This window comes from Mauremys reevesii, linkage group 3 (assembly GCF_016161935.1).
Source record: "Mauremys reevesii isolate NIE-2019 linkage group 3, ASM1616193v1, whole genome shotgun sequence".
Classification (NCBI taxonomy): Eukaryota; Metazoa; Chordata; order Testudines; family Geoemydidae; genus Mauremys; species Mauremys reevesii.
The window spans coordinates 43821595-43841199 of record NC_052625.1 but is presented as its reverse complement, the minus strand read 5'-3'; the positions used below and the strand labels follow the sequence as shown (position 1 = coordinate 43841199).

Here is a 19605-nt window from a genome sequence, read left to right as displayed (position 1 = left end):
GACGTTTACTGACACCAGTAAAAATCTGATCTCTGGGAGCCTGGCTCTAAAGCAAGCCCCACCCTTCATTGTGTACAGATGTTAGCTGCCTTTCCTGCTGCACTCTCTCCTCTGCATGTCAGTGACATTCCTTGGCAAAACGCATTGCCTGCCAAACTGGACAGCGTACCTTGTTTCTTTACCACATATCCATTTTTAATCCACTTTCTACTCAATTACCTTACACAACAGTTTGTCACCATGGCTGCTGACAGCAAGTCTGAATTTTATCTAATGAATTTACACAGGGTAATCAAATAACATACTTTATATCCACTGATTGCCACTGACACTAAAAAATCCCAATAGGAGCACAAACCTAGTTTTCTGTTGTAACATTGCAGTCCACATACCTGCAGCTTACCTGGCTATGTATACAGTATTGAGACTTCTAAAGATAAAAGTCATGATACAAGGGCTATTCCAATCCCATTTTACTTTAGAGGTTTTTTTTAAAGCAGCTGTCAGGTTCTTCCGGGTCTGGCCAGGCAGTTGACATCATTGAATGCCCCATATTTAGAGCCATAATAAGGGGAGCGGGAGCTGTTTAGAATGGTGGATGTAGCCGCAATTTGAAGGGATTTTACCACCTCTGACATACAAAACAAAAAGCTAGACAAACCTTAATTCAATAAGGGTTAACTTAATTCTGTAAGTATTTTAGAAGTTGTCCATTGTATTAAAATGCAATTGCTAATACGTTATTGTGGAATTATGTGTAACTTTTCTAGGAAACATGACTAATGCAATAGTTTGAAGTGTTAATAGTTTGAAGTTAAAAGGACTTCTTGGGATAATACATGTGAAATGGATTTCCCAGGAAATATTTGGGATGAGGGGAATGCAAAGGACTCACCACTCACCTTTTGAATTTCTGTCTTGAGCATAAAACCATTGTCTGGGTGATTACCCATTCACAGTCTCGTCAAAGGCCCAAGCTGGATAAAAGACTCAAAATCATGAGGGTTCTTGTTCTATGCAAAAGTGTGTTATGAACTCAAAACCACAGGAAAACCCTTGTGTGGGATTTTGGCTGTGGCTACACTTAGCACTTCAAAGCGCTGCCGCGGTAGCGTTTTGAAGCGCTAAGTGTAGTCAAAGCACCAGCGCTGGGAGAAAGGACTGCTCACCTGCCAGAGCCCATGCTAGTGTTAAGGGTCACCTCTGGTTAGCCTCTTAGCATCCGTGTAGGTCTATATTTTTAGTGTTTTCTCTTATGCTTTTACCTTAAGAATGAAGTGGTCTTGCTCAGAAAGAGCTGTGTGGTGACCTGTATGATTGGCAATTACACAGTGTACAGTCTCTGAAGAGAAGGAAAAAGAAGCCTGCTTGGGCAGCCTGTCTTTTGCTGAGAATATCAGTGTTTATTCAAGGGACTGTACAGCCTGGAAATACCCTGGGCAGAAGGGGGAAGAGACCCATATCTCCATCCAAGAGAGGAGATAGCTGGGGAGCTGGAAGCCTATAATAGGTGACCTTGTTGGACCACAGAGGGCGAATACCAGTGCAGTTGCCCTGAGCTGACATACCTGCCTCTCATAGATACCTTGAGGATCTGCTTTCTTACACTTGGGCAACACTTACATTCCCGATCATAGAATTGAGCTTGATGGGGATTCTCTCCCACAGGAAAGAAAAGGGGACAAACGTTGGTTCTTGCATTGGGAAAGGGCCCAACACCTTCTATCTCCAGCCTGGCAATTCAGGTGTGAACTTTACTGTTCCCATGGCCAAGCAAGAAGCTGGCACAGTACAAGAGTGAAATTACTTTGATAATCCTACCATGTTCATGGAGGACAGGCCCAACAATAGTTATTAGCTCTGGATGTCCCATAGCATCTGATGGCCAGAAGCTAGGACTTTACAACAGGGGATGAACTGTTCCATAATTGCCCTGTTCTGTTCATTCCCTCTGAAACAGCTGACATTGGCTGCTGTCAGAAGACATGATGCTGCACTAGATGGACCATTGGTCTGATCCAGTTTGGCCATTCTTATGTTCTTACCATCATAACTAAGGCTATGTTTTAGGTACGGGTATTTTTAATAAAAGTCATGGACAGGTCATGGACAGTAAACAAAAATTCATGGCCTGGGACCTGTCCATAACTTGTACTATATACCCCTGACTAAATCTTGGGTGTTGGCAGCGGAGTGGTAGTGAATTATAAACTGGTATGTGCAGCTGCTTTAGGATGTTAAAATATGAAAGACCCTTACATAAATAGGGTGCTTTTCATTTTCTTTGTAATACAAAGGAGTGTCCTTTCTTGGGTCCATAGCAAAAACTCTGGGATGCAAATAGCTATCCATTATGCCATTCTCTTCTGTAAAAACTGTTTAAAAATTCTGGCTGAAATATTGTTAACGCCATAACCACTTTAGAAGGATGGTGAAGTCAGTTTATTTTTTACATATTTTACTGGTACAAGTATGACAATGGGATAGAAAAATGACAATATATTAATAAAGAGTTATCCAAAAAGGCTAAAAACTGGTCAATAAATACATTAAAAACATACCACGTGTTGCTGTAGAAATATCATATACTCATTAGGTTAAATATACATTCGCATTGAAAAGTTTTTGGTGTTTTCCATGCAAGTTACAACTTGTCTGTTCTATAACATCTATGCTATGCAACATTCTTTGCTTATTAGGAACGGGATGGTATCTAAACGCCATGTTATAAGAAGTAAAAACATCTGAAAAAACAAAATCCCAACTCTCAACTTCTTTTATAAATAAGTTGATTAAAATGCCATCACCCTTAAAAATGTAATTTACTGAGCAAATGCTTTATAAAAGGCAGTCTTTTAAAAGGAAGCTGTTACCATAAACCCAAAATGGGTTGCTTGTGCTTCAGCATATATTTCTTTAAATTATTTAAAAAACTATATTCATGGCAAAAAAGTAAATATAGTCAACAATTAGAGAACGAGAGGTTGCAATATGGATTGGATGAAGGTTTAACATGCTTCAAAATCTGTCCAAGAACACACTAAACATTTGTCAACATCACAAAACCGTCACCTACTCTAACCATTTGAAATGGAGTTCTAATAATACTTAGTTCTTTGCATGCTCAAAGCACTGCACAAACATCTTCTAATTAGTTCAGTTAGGGAAATGGAGGCTGAGGGAGTTAAGTGACTTGCTCAAGTCCAGACCATGCCCTCCTATCTCTCTGAGTTCTATAATACTTTTCTGTATTTTACTACTAACATTCTAGGAGTTTTATGGAAACAGGTGGTAGGTATCACTTCCATCAGTCCTAGTAGTCCTTATTTATATTACATCATTTTGAAAGTTACAGCACAGATGTTACTGTAAAAAAAAAAATCAACATTAGATCCACTTTAATGCACCATGTTGAGTCACAGAGTTCTAGCATGCTGCACCTTTTTAAACACACACCCATTCTTTTCAAAACAAAGTATTAAATACATAAGATCAAATTCTGCTCTCTAGTACAGGTGCAACAGCTATTAAACTCAGTGAGAACTGCAATTGTAACAGATAACAAAATCTGGCCCATAGCATCTGTCCCTGGGAACATCTATAATCCCCACAGTGGCCAGGTATATACTGACACAGTACCACAGTAGCATCAAAATAGAAATATACCACTAAGATGTGGAAACGTAGCAGCATGTAGGGAGAACTTTCCAGTTTTAACAATGTGCCTATCTGGACTATGTCTCATAATCCATCTGAGAACACTGGAAGTAAAATTTCTACCAGTCTGGAAATTTCATCTAAGACGACGAAGGCAAAAATATCATGTTTTATCCCAATTACCTAAAGCTACAGCATTCAGCCTCTAATAAGATTTTCATATGAAATGTCAGGGCACATAAGTGATTTTACTCATTCTTGTCCTTTTCCTGCATTTTCTACCTAGTTCCCTACAGTCCTTGCTCCACTTTGGTTTTTGTCCTTTCACCACAAGCTTATTCCAAATCCTTCCTGATGTCTTGCTGCCTTTTCAGAAGAGCCTCTAAGTTTGCCCCCATGGTTGGGTTGCAGGAGCAGCTAATTACATTTCCATATCTAGCTATCTGATTTGCAAGTGAAGACAGACATCTAAATTCTATTGTACCCACAAAATGATTATGGATGCACAATTAGAGCCCTCTTAAAAGTGTCCATAAAACTTTTGCAAGGCACACATGCACTTGTCCCCACTCCTTCCTTGATAGTTATTCCTGTAATCCGCAGTGTCTGAACTTGGCTTGTTTACACAGCCAGTTTCTCCCCAAAACCCATACCCAGGGATACATTCACCTGCAATGGAGAGGGAACAGAGCAAAATTCCCAGCTGTCCCACTTCATCTGAGCTGCAATACAGAGCCTGAAAGAAATAAGGGTCAAATTCCTAAAGTGCAGAGTACCCACAGTTGGGGATGGATTTTCATGAGAACGCAGCTCCCAGTTAGGCCCCCTAGATTGTGAGCTCTTTGGAGCAGACACAGGCTTTATGTTCTGTGTTTGTACAGCACCTAGCACAGTGGGGGTCCTTCTCCGTGACAACAGCCCCAAACTCTATGGTAATATAAATACTAATAAATGAAGTAGTCAGATTTCCAGACATGCTCAGCAACTAGCAATTCCTTTTGAGGGCTGCTGTGCATGGAGCACTTTTGAAAAGCTCATTCTTTATTTATAGTAGGGCTGTCAAGTGATTAAAACAATCACAATTAATTGCACGATTAATCAAACAGTTAAACAATAAGAAAATACAATTTATTTAAATATTTTTGATGTTTTCCACATTTTCCAATATATTGATTTCAATTACAACACAATACAAAGTGTACAGTGCTCACTTTATTTTTTATTACAAATATTTGCACTGTACAAAACAAAAGAAATAGTATTTTTCAATTCACCTAATACAAGTACTGGAGTGCAATCTCTTTATCATAATAGTTGATCTTACAAATGTAGAATAAAGTACAAAAAAATAACTGCATTCAAAAATTAAACAATCTAAAAGTTTAGAGCCTGCAAGTCCACTCCGTCCTATTTCTTGTTTAGCCAATTGCTCAGAGAAACCAGTTTGTTTACATTAGGCAGAGATAATACTGCCCGCTTCTTGTTCACAATGTCACCCGAAAGTGAGAACAGGTGTTTGCATGGCACTGTTGTAGCTGGTGTCACAAGATATTTACATGCCAGATGCACTAAAGATTCATATGTCCCTTCATGCTTCAACCACCATTTCAGAGGACACGTGCATGCTGATGACGGGTTTTGCTTGATGATAATCCAAAGCAGTGCGGACCGACGCATGTTCATTTTCATCATGTGAGTCAAAAGCCACCAGCAGGTTGATTTTCTTTTTTGTTGGTTCGGGTTCTGTAGTTTCCGGATCGGAGTGTTGCTCTTTTAAGACTTCTGAAGGCATGCTCCATACCTCATCCCTCTCAGGCAATTCAGATTCTTAAACCTTGGGTCATGTGCTGTATCTATCCTTAGAAATCTCACATTGGTACCTTCTTTGTGATTTGTCAAATCTGCAGCAAAAGTGTTCTTAAATAAACATGTGCTGGGTCATCATCCGAGACTGCTATAACATGAAATATATGGCAGAATGCAGGTAACACAAAGCAGGAGACATACAGTTCTCCTCCAAGAAGTTCAGTCACAAATTTAATTAACACATTATTTTTTTAATGAGCATCATCAGCATGGAAACGTCCTCTGGAATGGTGGCTGAAGCATGAAGGGGAATACGAATGTTTAGCCTATCTGGCACGTAAATATCTTGCAATGCCTACTACAAAAGTGCCATGTGAACGTCTGTTCTCACTTTCAGGTGACATTGTAAACAAGAAGCGGGCAGCATTATCTCCCGTAAATGTAAACATACTTGTTTGTCTTAGTGAATGGCTGAACAAGAAGTAGGACTGAGTGGACTTGTAGGCTCTGAAGTATTACACTTTTTTGTTTTTAGTGCAGTTATGTAACAAAAAAAAATCTATATTTGTAAGTTGCACTTTCACGATAGAGAAACTGCACTACAGTACTTGTATGAGGTGAATTGAAAAACACTTTCTTTTGTTTGCCATTGTTACAGTGCAAATATTTGTAATAAACAATATAAAGTGAGCAGTCTACTTTGTAACTGTGTTGCAATTGAAATCAATATATTTGAAAATGTAGAAAAACATCCAAAATATTTAATAAATTTTAATTGGTGTTCTATTGTTTAACAGTGCGATTAAAACTGCAATTAATGGTAATTAATTTTTTTAATCGCAATTAATTTTTTTGAGTTAATCGCATGAGTTAACTGTGATTAGCCAACAGCCCTAATTTAAAGCAATGCTTCCACATACACATCCTCTTTTCTCCATCTTTGGGGAATGTTGCATGTTAGCAGGAACCCTTCAAGTGCAGTTTTCCAAAGTTCTGAGCGACTGCAGGGCAGCTAAGCCACAAAAAAAAAAAAAAAAAAACTCCACAGGCAGCAGAGGAGCAAAAGTTTCAGAGCTTTTGCCCCTGCCTTCCAGGAGTGGACTCAACTACTCTTGTAGGTTAGTAGATGGGCTGAGAACCCCAATAACGACCATATCTTGGGAGGCAATAAGCACCAGCAGCTTCCATTGACTTCTATTGGGGACTGGGGATGCTCATCACAAATCGGGATCTGGCCCGAAGCACCGAGCAGGAACATAGGGGACACTAGTGACATCACTGGGATTTGCGGGTGCTCAGCACAGCTGAGTAAGCAGGCCAGAACTACAAGACATCTTCATCCAGACTTTCCAATAACTAGGAGCTCTGAAATTCCTGGCTAGGTTTTTCCTACCTCAGCTTTTCTCCCTTGGTTTTTAAAAGTCAGGTTGCTGCTGGGATCAGGATTAATCTCTTCATATTCAGGCAGTGTTGAAATGATTCCCTCGCAAAACCACAAGAAATGCACCTAGACACCACTATGATGGGAGCCCTATCGATGTTTTTAAGTGACTGGAACCACAAACTTGCCTGGGTTCCAAAGGGCCTACTGTAGTTTCATCTTAAAAAGCCAGTCTTGAGATGTGAGCCAAGCATTCACTCCCAAAATATATTGAACAGAGTCAAAATACTGGTTTGAATACATTGATCTGGTTCACACCATCAAACTGGACTTATGGATCCCCTAAATACAGTATCGAAAAAATAAAAAAGAAAGAAAGGTTGGTGCTTTGGCAACTCAGTAGCTATTATGCAATCAAAAATATAGTTGGACTAGAGGCAATTCACTGTTGTATGAGATTGGCCAATAGTCACCGCGAGAAAGCATTTCTTTATAATTAAAACAGTCATGTCTTCCAGGTACTTCATAATTCCTCTAGGTCAGTTAAATCCACAACAACTTTCATGAACAAAGTGTCATCTTTGACATAAGTGTTCTTTGCATTCTCCAGCACAGTGTGCGCCACAAACCTTGGGCATCCAGAGGCAATATTCATCTCTCCATCTGGCCTTTTGAAACTGCTGCTGTTAGGGTCGGCTCTGAAGACTTCCACAATGTGATTTTTTTTCCCACTTTGGTCCAGAAGCATAAGTGTAACTTTTTGCTTGAAAGGCCATGGTAGCAACGAGTCAAACTCCCCTCTCATCACTACGAAGTATAGGGAGACATGCGTCCCTTTTCCTGAGCCATCCCCATTCAGATATGCTCTTGCACATAACCTGTACCCACAGCGGCTGGTATAAAAAGGCTGGCTAAATATAGAGACAATGCGGCCTTCCATGGCTTCTTTTTTCTTCATCTTGTAGTCCATGATTTTCCAGATTAGTTTTCCATTGTAACATGTGCCCTCCAAAAGCTTAAACCGCTCTTCGTTTTTATTGAGCTGTGCTTTGTGAATACTGATGTGGACATCATGTTCGGTGGACTGGCCTTCCAAAACAACTGGGGAAGAAAGACACATGAAACATCCAGTTAGGGAAAATTGTCATTGAGACAAAGTGAATTACAGACCAGGGGACAGTAACAACTAAGTGGCTAGAGCCCAGCATTTAGAAATAACTGGGGAATTACAGGAATTACACAAGACAATTAACTTTGTGGCACTGGCCATTTCAGTGAGTCTGCTGCCATTAACATACTTTGAGTCAAGAGAATCCTCTTAATTCCAGCACAAAAGACCCCCGTTTGAAGACTGCAGACACACATGCATCTTAGAGATGTGACAGAGATGCAAACTTTGGATTTGGATCCCAACTTCCTTCAAGTTTGGGTGTGTTTAGCTATACGAGGTTTTGGTTCAGATCTGTCGGAAACATACATCTGTGTTCTAGTCATTTATTCAAAAAGCATTTCTTTGTAATTAAAACAGTTGTGTTCCAGGTACTTTTCATAATTCCTCTCGGTCAGTTAAATTCACAGCTTTCAAGAATGGAGCGTCATCTTTGACATAGGTGTTCTTTGCATTCTCCAGCACAATGAGTGCCACTGATTAGTCCAATAATTTATGCTAGTGTTTTAAGGTTGTAGCAGGAAAAATAACCTGACACTATGGGGCCTAATTCTGAGCTGACAGGTGAGAGTGAGGAGTAACACCATAGAAGTGAAAGGAGAATCAAGCCCCATGTGTCCTACAATAGCAGAGCATTACAGGCTGCACGACAAAAGCAGCTTACATAGAACCCTGTTGTACATAAATTTCCTGAATCTGACCTAACAACTACGATAACAAAAGCAGCCCACTGGAATTTAAGGAAACAACAGGGTAACGAATAGCAGCATAATATAAGTACAGTGGAAGTTACCAAAAAGTGTAATCTTCCTGTAGTAAATTTACCCTGACACTCTCAGACTAAATGTTTTTAACTTCAGAATCCTATAATAACTTCACTGTAGGATTATTACACTTTTTGATAACTGCCACCGCAGTTACAAACCTTGTCACCCAAAGGGCTGTGCACCAAGAATTCCGGTCAGTAAAAGAAGGGTGGACAGAGGGCACAATTCAGTGCAAGTTATTGCAAAGTTTACCCGTCATCCATGAATATCAAGGACATTTATCACAAAAACAACAACATAATTTTGGTTAAGCTTTTTGTTAAGGCTGATGTTCATCTTGAAGAGCCTCACCAGGCTAATGTGCGCAAACAAGTTGATGGGGAAGTGATCCAAACTGATAGACAACAGCACAGCCTCTAGTAACACCAGTTTTTACTCAAAAAATGCAAGAGAAAAAAATGGGAGCATACCTAAACGCTGATCATATGTCTCCATAAAGGCAATCTTCTGCTTTATATTTTCAATAGTCTCCAGCAGTGGCCTCAGGTCAAATTTACTTTGCTGCTGGTTTGACATTTGTATTAGCTGCCTCACTTGTGTTTCCAGCCATGCAGATTTATCAATATGACTGGCAAGAGTCTTCAAGTTTAATGCAGGAGTAGGGAAATGAACACACATTAATAAAATTAATCATTTCATTTCAGATTTTAAAATGTCTTTGTACAATAGTAATATTGACTACATATTACATTCAAGAGTATCCTTGTTTGCCTTTGGAATTCTTCAAATGTTTCCTCATGATTAATTCAACATTCATTCACTAAGAATCAATTTCTTATTCATTACCATTCACCATTTATTACCTTCATTTCAACTGATTTGATTACTCTAATTTACACCAGCATAACTGAAATTGAAAACTGGCCCTATGAGTCCTATTCAGCATGTCTTACTCTGGTCGAACTCCCATGGAACACCCATATTAATTATAATGGGAAGGCTATATGTATTATACTTTAAAAAACAATAGTGGTTTAAATCCATATACGGGGCACAGTTCACTCCAGAGATTAATCCAAATTCATGCAATAAATGGCTTTGAACGCTGGTGTTTGCTATTGTCCTGGCATCAATTACAACTATTGCTGTATAACTGTATTCCAGGCAATAAAAAAGCAATTTGTCAGAAAGATGATGTAAATGTCTCACCTGGGTGTTTACCATCAAATTGCTGTTTTTACCAAGCAGCTGTGCAAACTGTCTGAAATCCTTTTCACACTTTTTAACTGTGTCTGCTAGCTGTTGGATTTTAATCTCTTTAAATTCCAAACTCTTATATAGGTCGGATATCTAAACAATGGAAAAATGAAGAGCGAAAACTCAAGACTATCCGAACATCCAGGAAATAGATTAAAACGTATGGAAGCTATACAGGTACACCTGGAAAGGTTTATTGATGTGACTGCACCAACATAGCTAGATATAGCAACTATTTTCCTATTTCAAAACATTAACCCAAAGTCCCTGGATGGGGCAGTGTGGGGATGGAATCCCTGCCTGTGTGTGTAAAAACCATGAGCTTTTATTGGCTTAGCTCAGAGGTAGGCAACCTATGGCACGTGTGCCAAAGGTGGCACGCGAGCTGATTTTCAGTTGCACTCACACTGTCTGGGGCCTGGCCACTGGTCAGGGGGGCTCTACATTTTAATTTAAATTTTAAAAGAAGCTTCTTAAACATTTTAAAAAAACCTTATTTACTTTGCATACAACAATAGTTTAGTTATATATTATAGACTGAGAAAAAGAGACCTTCTAAAAACGTTAAAATGTATTTCTGGCACGCGAAACCTTAAATCAGAGTGAATAAATGAAGACTCGGAACACCACTTCTGAAAGGTTGCTGACCTCTGGCTTAGCTAAAGAACCAGATTTTTAGTTCAAATGCTGTAGGAGACCTAGCCACTAGAGGGGGACAGAGAACCAAACTGTGTTAGGATGGATTAAAAATGCATTGCACTAAAATGATTGGTACCTAGTCAGTGTAACAGATGAGTTAGGGGGAAGCACTGTCTCCAAATACACCAAATACATTGTAGAATTCAGAATCATTTACTGTTTTTGTGCCTTTGTTTTTAAATAAACACAAACATTGGTCTGAATTCATTCCAAGGTTTATATCTGCTTCTGCTGATACAAATCCCAGGTGCTGGGTCCCTAACAGTGGAACATCTCTTGGGGGTAGAGAGCAGTTGGTTGCTGTGCACTCCAAGGTGGCTGCAACTTCCTCTCCACTGAGAGGAAAGGGGCTGCAGACAGTGGGTGGTGCTGCCTGTAAACAGGGCATGGATTGAGAATCCCTGGGGCACCTTGAACCTGCATCTTTGCCACCCCCCGGCCAGTCTCCTATGGAACCCCTAGACAAAACTTAGGATGCCATGTCCTCAGCCCTTCCCCCAAAAAGGAGAGTGTGGGGTGAAGAACAGCAAGGAGAGCGGTGGCAGTGAATACACAAGGGTGCTGTGCGGGGGTGGGGGTTCAATCTAGCTCAGTGGTTCTCAAACTGTGGGTCAGGACACCAAAGTGGGTTGCGACCTCATTTTAATGGGATCGCCAAGGCTGGCATTAGACTTTCCGGGGCCAAAGCCCCACTGCCCAGGGCCGAAGCCCGAGGGCTTCACCCTTGGGTGGCAGGGCTCAGGTTACAGGCTCCCCATCTGGGGCTGACGCCCTTGGGTGGTGCAGCTTTGGCTTTGGCCCTCCTGCCCGGGATGTCAGGGCTCGGGCTCCACCCCCCCAAGGTCATATAATAATTTTTGTTGTCAGAAGGGGGTCACAGTGCAATGAAGTTTGAGAACCCCCGATAGCTTATTGGCTTAACTGGAAAGGGTTTCTGACTGGGTTGAACAATGTGGGATTAAAATCTTAATATTCTTTAAAGAGGAGGCTGGGCCAATCCCAACACATGTGCAACCTGGACTTTTCTTTTACCAGTTAAACACTCTGTTGAAGAGTGTTCATTACATATGTTCATTACCTGTTCTTCCAGTTTGGAATTCTTGTCTAAAATTTGCAGCATGTGTTCCCTCAGAGCAGCATTCTCATGTTCTGCAAGCTTTCCTCTTTTAATCTGGGGGCAGGAGGGTAAAAAAAAATAAAGGCAGATAAAATAAGCTGTTAACAGAAATTTCTATTGGGGCAAGTGGTTAAATGTTTCTTTGCATGCTTCAAAAACAGATGAACAGCTCCAACTGCTTACTTTGATATCTTAAATCACATTGAAAGGTACCGTGAGAGAACAGAAAAATAGTTACTTAGGCTACCAGCCTTTAGGGCTTTTGGAGGCAAACTGCAATCACAGTACAAATGGAGATCTAGATTACAGTACCTGTACAGGACAGCCATATTGTTTATAGGGACAATCTACTTCTGCCTCAGGACACACAGAGAAGTGCTTATCCATCTGCAAGTATTAACAAAACAAATAGGTAGTGATAAAATTATTGAATAATACATTCACTGAACCTAAACTCCTGCATAAGGGGTGCAAAAAGGCCAAAGTGATGTTAAGATACCATTTGTCACATACAATGGAGACTGATTAATCAGTGTCAACAAACGAGACAGATGGTTTACAATAATGCAATGTGCAAAAGCTCTGCAAAGCACAGCACGTTCCTATGATATGCTTTGATGAGGTCATGTATCGATTTTAGGAACAAAAAAAAGTAGTATCTAGAGAAATGAAGCAAATTCATACCAAATGTGGACCAGTGAGGCCTACAATGCAAGTTCTAGTTTTCACAAAATGATACAATTTGCCAACTTACAGTAAGTGAAAAAACAAATAATACCTCCTTTTTCAGAATGATCTGAGAACATTTGTGGAGACAAGGCACAGGAAAATCAGGACACTCATTTTTCTCATGGTTCTGGAGGGGGGAAAAGATTGATTAGGAATGGCTTATACACCAGACTTGTTATACATGAATAACTCATTTCTTTTTTAAGATCAGATAGTGCATGCAAGTAGGAATAGGCAAGATATATAATATGCACAGCAGCACATGCTTACATCAGCACACACATTGTTGGCATTCAGAAAATAATTACAAACACACCAATCCCCCCCCGCCAACGTTAAAATAATGTTATGGTTGTAAAAATCAAGCATTAAATAGTTAGGAAATGCCAGAATTAAAAGTTGCGTGTGCAACCTTAATTCAACCCTCAAAAACATGCATAGCGTCCTAGGTCCTCTCAAAGGAAATACTGCCAGAATTTTTTAATATGAGCAAAACAACATACTTTTCCCTTGCCTTGATCTCGGAAACAACTAAATCGTTCTGGCTGAAATATTCAAAAACCAGATTTAGACATTTGAGGCCAAATTTGTCCTTTGTGTAATTCCACGGACTGAAAAGATAAATTTGGCCCATTGGTTTCAGCATGCGCACAAATTTTTTTACTAATTTGTCAGTAATAAAAATATTAAAATATTTTTTAAAATATTAATTCTTTTTAAAAAGTATTTTTAAAGGGAACAGATGTATGCGGAACTCAATCCAACTTTGTACCTACAGTTATCAATATTGTTATAAAATACATGTATTGTATGTTCTTCAGATACTTACATGAATTTTGTTTCATACGCATAAAACCTCACAGCAACTTTGGAACTTTTTTCACAGTAATTTAAACAGCTGAACTTTTAGGAAACTTTCGCAATCTTACCTTTAAATTAATTGAAACCACATATTGATTACAGTACTGGCATATTTCTTCTCGAAATTTACAGTGCAGACTTAGGTGATCTTTTAAATCTTTCCGAAGAATTTGATCACGACATTCACCATTAGTGCACCGAACACTTTCAAATAAGCATTGCTGCAGGTGATCCTGTGCCATGCAACAACAAAACACCATCGCATTTTAAAAGTCACGAGTATAGAATGCTTTGAGTAGGCTAGAATTATGGTTAATTGTGCCCTTAAATACCAAAGTGCCTGCTAGAGATATTAAGACACTACGTAGATTTATTTAAAGAAAATCAAAACAACACTTTCCCAGTAATGGCGCTCATAATTAAACTCAGAGAAAGGTCTGAAGATTCAGAGACTCTTTGCTTTGATTTCCACTCCTTGTCCAATTAATATCTCAAACAGGAACCAAACTGAAACAATTTATGTTGGCAAGCAGCAGCAATACTTCTTTCTCTAGGTTCTCATAGATTGTCCATCACCATGGCATCTATATGCTTGAGTCTCCTTTCTCTCAGTTTCTACAGAATTTTAACTTTCTTTTTAACAAAATTACTGTTTTTCGTTCTCCTAGGAGCAGAGAAAACCACCTGAATGTGACCCAATGTAGTACTGTCTTACTGAGTCAGCTGAAAGACAGAGATATTGTCACAAAGAGAAAGGATGTGTGTTAACAGGACTCCTTATTAAGCCAATTATTTAAAATATAATGGATGTGGACTTACAACTGCAACAGGTTCGGCTTAGTATTTAAGTTTCACATTTACATATAGTAGTACACTGAATAGGTCAAATCAAAATGTATGTACTTAGGCCAAACTCTAGTTACAGTAATCTCAATGCTATAATAACTCTGAAACCTAATGACAATAGTTTAAAGGGGAAAGAGCAAATTAATTTATGACAAGTCAAAGTTTTGACTGACTAAAGACTTCAGAATTTGGGCCAATATGTATAAAGATACTTTAATACTAACCTGATATCGTCCCAGAATTATTTTTGAATTGCATTCAGGAACATTTTTGCAAAATACTTGCAAGTTGAGAACTTCTCTTTTACAGCAATTGTCTTTGAACACCTGCAAAGAAAGCAACCTACATTCACAAAATATACGAACTTGCATCACTAAGAACACAAAGGACAGCAACCTGCCACAAGAAATCTTTTAAATGAAAGGCGTCCACTTCAGCTGCTAGTGTGGTTCCAAACAATGTCATGCTGAAAACATATACTGAGAATAGCAGTAAAAGGAAATCACTGACAATATCAGGAGACTAAGAACAACAGTGAGATGCTTTGAACATGAAATAAAAACAGGCTGACTACATGGATTATGCATTGAGCTACCTATCGTATTGCAGCTTTGGAAACCTGGGACTGAGGCTAACCTTGATCTTTCATTCTAGGACCTGCATTGGGCTGAAGTTGTTGTAGAGGTGATGCTTTTAGCTTCTGGGAGGAGGGGATACAATGCATTGCTCATAAGCATCTTCCACTTGTTGGATGAGAGCCAAATTAAGCTCTCAGAGCAGATTGTCAGCCTTCTTTTGAGATCTTCAAATGAGAAGCACTATAACAAGCACAAAGTATTACTATTGTATTAATGGCCTCAAATCTTCCTTTTGTGTTACTGTTGCCACCACAACTCGTGCACACAGTAAAAGGAGGGTGAATCCACTGAATAAAATGGTGGGTGAAATACCTACAACATCCTTAACACGCGGAATGACGGGCACAACCTGATACCCAAGTTCCTTGCTGGGTGGGGGATGTGAATGCACCCTGGCAGAAACACATGGGTAGAGGGAGGGCTCATGCTCACACTCTGGGCCAAATAAATATATTCCAAAGAGGATGTGGCTTAAAAAATAGCCATTGTGTGACCTTGCCTACAAAAAAGAATACCAACAAAAACGAAATGTGCAGGATTAATGAGTTACACTGAAAATAGGCAAAGTGGCAGATTATGTTAAAACTAAGTACTGTTAAATAACCAGAATCGGAGGAGGAATTAAAAGAATAAGAAACCTATTCTCTGCTGTAAATACATTTCAAGACCAGAGACATCTTATGAGTCCACCAAATCTGTGGGTATAGGCCACATACCACTGAGTTTCAGGCAGGACTCCCAATACAAAGTACTAAAATGACTTTATCTTGAAACAATTCAGTGGAGTGTAAGGTAAAAGCTCCAGCTATAAGGTGTTAGTGTCTTATTTCACCAACAAAACATCACCAAATACAGAGCTTCCTTGCACATTGTTTCCAGAGATGAAAGTGGCAGTGCCCTTGTTAATTTAAAGGCTGAGAGCTGCCTTTGTCCCTACTTTATCTCACTCTTCTGTTGCAGACCCTTCCCCCTACAAGCTGGATGTCCAAGAAACCATAGTTACCGGATTTATTCCTTTTCTTACCTCCTGCACTTTTATTGTTTCTTTGTCTACAGGACAGGTGGGTACTGCATTCAATTCTCTAAATAAAGAAACAAAAAGGCAGAAAAATGTTAATTCACAAAATGCTTAATTCCTTCTACATAGGCTTGGCCATACTGATTCAAACCATTGGTTCATCAACTTCATTATCCTAGTGGCCAATATCAGATGCTTCAGTGACCAGTGGGAAAAGCCCCATAATGCACCTTGCTAATTTTCAATACTGCAAATGGGAATTAAATGTTTGAATAACACTTTGAAAATGTATTGTGCTAAGAATTATAAAGCCATGTTCTACCCTCAGATTAAGTAGGAATTGCATTTAGTAGGAGGAAAAAAAATCCCATTATTAATAAATCTGGTTTTAATTAACATAATTTTATTACCCCATGACTAGATATTGCTGGCAAATGATGTTGTATTTGGGAAAAACTTAACAGTGTAGGTGAAAGGATTATTATCCTTTGCCTAACTCAAGCAATGCCTTCCCTTTCATGCTTGAGACCTTTTAAATGTCCTGAACTATCTCAACAAGTTATCAGAAATACTAAAAAGAAAGGGCAAGAAAGAAAAAACCTAATGACATCTTATCCAAGGAGTGACAATCCAAAAGAGAAAGAACCAAATATGAAACATTAAAAAGTATATTTAAAGATACTGACATCTATGTGTGCAACAAAGTTTCAGTGAAGCCTACATGGCCAACTCCAACCTTCAGTTATATAAAGGACCATGTATCAATGTATCCCCACTGTACAATTAGATCTGTGTGGGTGAACGAACCCCTTTGACCTGTGATGAGCCCCCATGAAGTCAATAGACCCTTTCACCTCTGTGAGCTGACTGCAGGATCGGACTGATTCTGATCTCGTATTAGATTTATAATGCTATAACTCCATTAAAGTCAACGGAGTCACACCAGTGCAAGTGAAAGTGGGATCAGTCTAACCACCAATATAAACGATTGTTTGTTTAACGCAAACAACAACAGGCACCTTGATATTATGGTGACAGACAGGAGTTTTATGCCCATTCAATCACCCTGCTGGATGGTCTCTCACCTGTCATATTCTATAGTATAAAAGCTCAAAATTTTTATCTGAAAACAACTGCATCAGACCCACAACATGATTTACTTTGTTTGCAATTGCCAGAAAGACCTCATGTTCCTCACCACCACCAATACAAAATGTACTAGGGACTTTTTAAAAAACAAACAGACAAACCCAGACACACACACACACACACTCCTTGATCCCCAAATGGCAGATTGTATCTTGAGACATATGGATCTTTAGCCCAATAGGAATAGGTGCCATTCCCAGTCTGCTTTCAAATACTGTCCACACACTGAGTAGAGTCCAAACTTCTTCCCTTCCTGGGGTTTGGTTTTATTATAACAGAGAAATTAACCAGAATAAAGTATAAAGTTCAGCTCAATCCTACTGTGTGGGTTTGACCACTCCTAGGGTTGCCTACCTCAAGACTCACTCACCCCCTAGATTATTTCCAGTCTCCCATATAGCTGAGGTCTTGTCTACGCACAAGAGTTAAACAGATTTGTTAAATCGATACAGAATCTGAGGTAAACTGATCCACCTCCCCCTTCTGCGTACACACATCAGTTTCTAAACCGATTTAATTAGATCAATATAACTTTTATATTTAGAGAACGCCTCAGAGGGGTAGCAAGCTGCCAGCCTCTGTGAGCCAGCAGAACTAACTTAAGCCTTCCCACAGCCTGATCAACACCTACTACCAGATTGGAGTGTTTCAGGCTAACATTGCCAACCTGCTACACCGGGGTGGGTAAACTTTGTGGCCCAAGGGCCACATCAGCGTTGCGAAACTGTATGGTGGGCCAGGTAGGGAAGGCTGTGCTTCCCCAGACAGACTGCTTCCCGCCCCCATCTGCTCCCTCCCACTTCCCACCCCCTGACTGTCCCCCTCAGAACTCCCGACCCATCCAATCCCCCCTGCTCCTTGTCCCCTGACCACCCCCTCCCGGGACCCCCGCCCGGGATCCCACCTCCATCCAACTCCCCCTCTCCCTGTCCCCTGACTGCCCCGACCACTATCCACACCCCCGCCCTCTGACAGCCCCCCCTGGGAATCCCACGCCTATCCAACGCCCCCTGATCCCTATCCCCTGACTACCTCCCCAAGCCAGAACCTCCGCCCCATCCAACTGCCCCCTGCTCCCTGTCCTCCGACTGCCCCCCGTATCCAACCCCCCCACCCACTCACACTTACCATGCTGCTCAGAGCAGCAGGAGCTCACAGCCCCACCACCTGGCCGGAGCCAGCCATGCCATTGCACTGCCCGACAGGAGCGGCAGGCAGAGCACTAGCGGCGCGGCAAGCTAAGAATGTGGGGGAGTGGGGACAGCTGGGGAGGGGCTGGGGGCCAGCCTCCCCGGCTGGAGCTCAAGGGCCAGGCCGGATGGTCCTACGGGCCGGATGTGGCGCGGGGGCCGTAGTTTGCCCACCTCTGTGCTACACCAACAGAGACTACATACTTTTACACACGCATAGCATCAATCTCATATGATTTGTTATGAGGTCTGTTACTGAGCACAAGCCCACTGAAGTCAATGAATTTTTCTGCTGACTTCCACAGGCTTTGGAGTAAGTCCTTTAATATTGTTATGGCATTTGCTGTTGACTTTCGAAAGATGTTGACTATTGTTAATTGTTGGGGGGAAAATTATTTTTTAGAGGGAAGAGAGAGAACTGTATTGTTCTTACCTCAGAGAAATAATACAATGCTGGCAAAATCTGTGACCACATCCTGTCTGGTGAGGATTGTGAAGGACTAAGTGGCAATAGGCACATTTGTACCGTTCTTCTAAGGTTTCAACGAAGCGGTAGTCAGCGTCAGGTTCAAAGTCTAGAGAAATGCCACTGGTGGAATTCTGGCGTACAAAGCTGTTTGAGAGACCAGTAAGTTCTTCAGAGGCCATGGAAGCTGTACTGGAAAGTCAAGGTCAAAGAGTTTCAGTTTAAGTACCTTTATGATTATGCAAGATGAACATTAGTGTGTTTTTGGACTCATTCTCTTGCTGTAGACTTCAATACAGATTTCAGATGTGAATGCAGGATCAGTTACTAGACAGCAGGACAAAAAAATATCAAGGCACTCCTGAATGATGATAATTTATTTCAGAGCTAGTACCAATGTTTATGATTGTGAAGAGGCTCACGGTCTGAAAATTTCTCCCCAACAGAAAGGAGGTTACTTTTCCCTAGTTCTTATGCTAGATCCTGCAATTCTTACTCAAACAAAACTACAACAGACTTCAATTAGGCGTAACTTGGTCCTACAAATCCCAGACATCAAAACTCTACATACAGTAATAAAAATGCCTTGGATTTGAGCCCACACAGCTTTAATAATCCATTTAAACTAGTTCAAAAAGAGTAATGTCTCACCATGGTTCACAGCAACTGGAAGAAAGAATGATGATTTAACCATAAGTACAGATTTGACAGAGGTCAAAGACTTGGGGACTGATACTTCTCCTTCTGATTGATCACCAATTTACACCAGAAAGCTAGAATTCTATTTTTCAAAATCTTACTTTAGTTATTTGTATGTTATTAACTGCATTAGTCATGTCTGAAAAGAAGTAGGGAG

The 19605-nt window shown here is 40.2% G+C and overlaps 1 protein-coding gene across 4 annotated transcripts in view; it reads right to left on the bottom strand.

The window, feature by feature from the left end:
* Positions 1-6311: 6311 nt before the first annotated feature.
* Positions 6312-19605, bottom strand: part of TRAF5 (TNF receptor associated factor 5) — a 34877-nt gene continuing 21583 nt past the window's right edge. For 3 of the 4 annotated variants that reach the window (XM_039533091.1, XM_039533092.1, XM_039533090.1), the window contains 10 exons: positions 18717-18941; positions 15951-16008; positions 14513-14614; positions 13511-13675; positions 12631-12708; positions 12165-12239; positions 11814-11906; positions 9989-10129; positions 9250-9418; positions 6312-7945 (listed from right to left, as the gene is read on the bottom strand). In XM_039533091.1, coding sequence (XP_039389025.1) covers positions 7368-7945; positions 9250-9418; positions 9989-10129; positions 11814-11906; positions 12165-12239; positions 12631-12708; positions 13511-13675; positions 14513-14614; positions 15951-16008; positions 18717-18931 — 1674 coding nt within the window. In that variant the 5' untranslated portion in view covers positions 18932-18941 and the 3' untranslated portion in view covers positions 6312-7367. The remainder of the gene's footprint in view (positions 7946-9249; positions 9419-9988; positions 10130-11813; positions 11907-12164; positions 12240-12630; positions 12709-13510; positions 13676-14512; positions 14615-15950; positions 16009-18716; positions 18942-19605) is intronic. The other variant, XM_039533093.1, reaches the window with a different exon arrangement.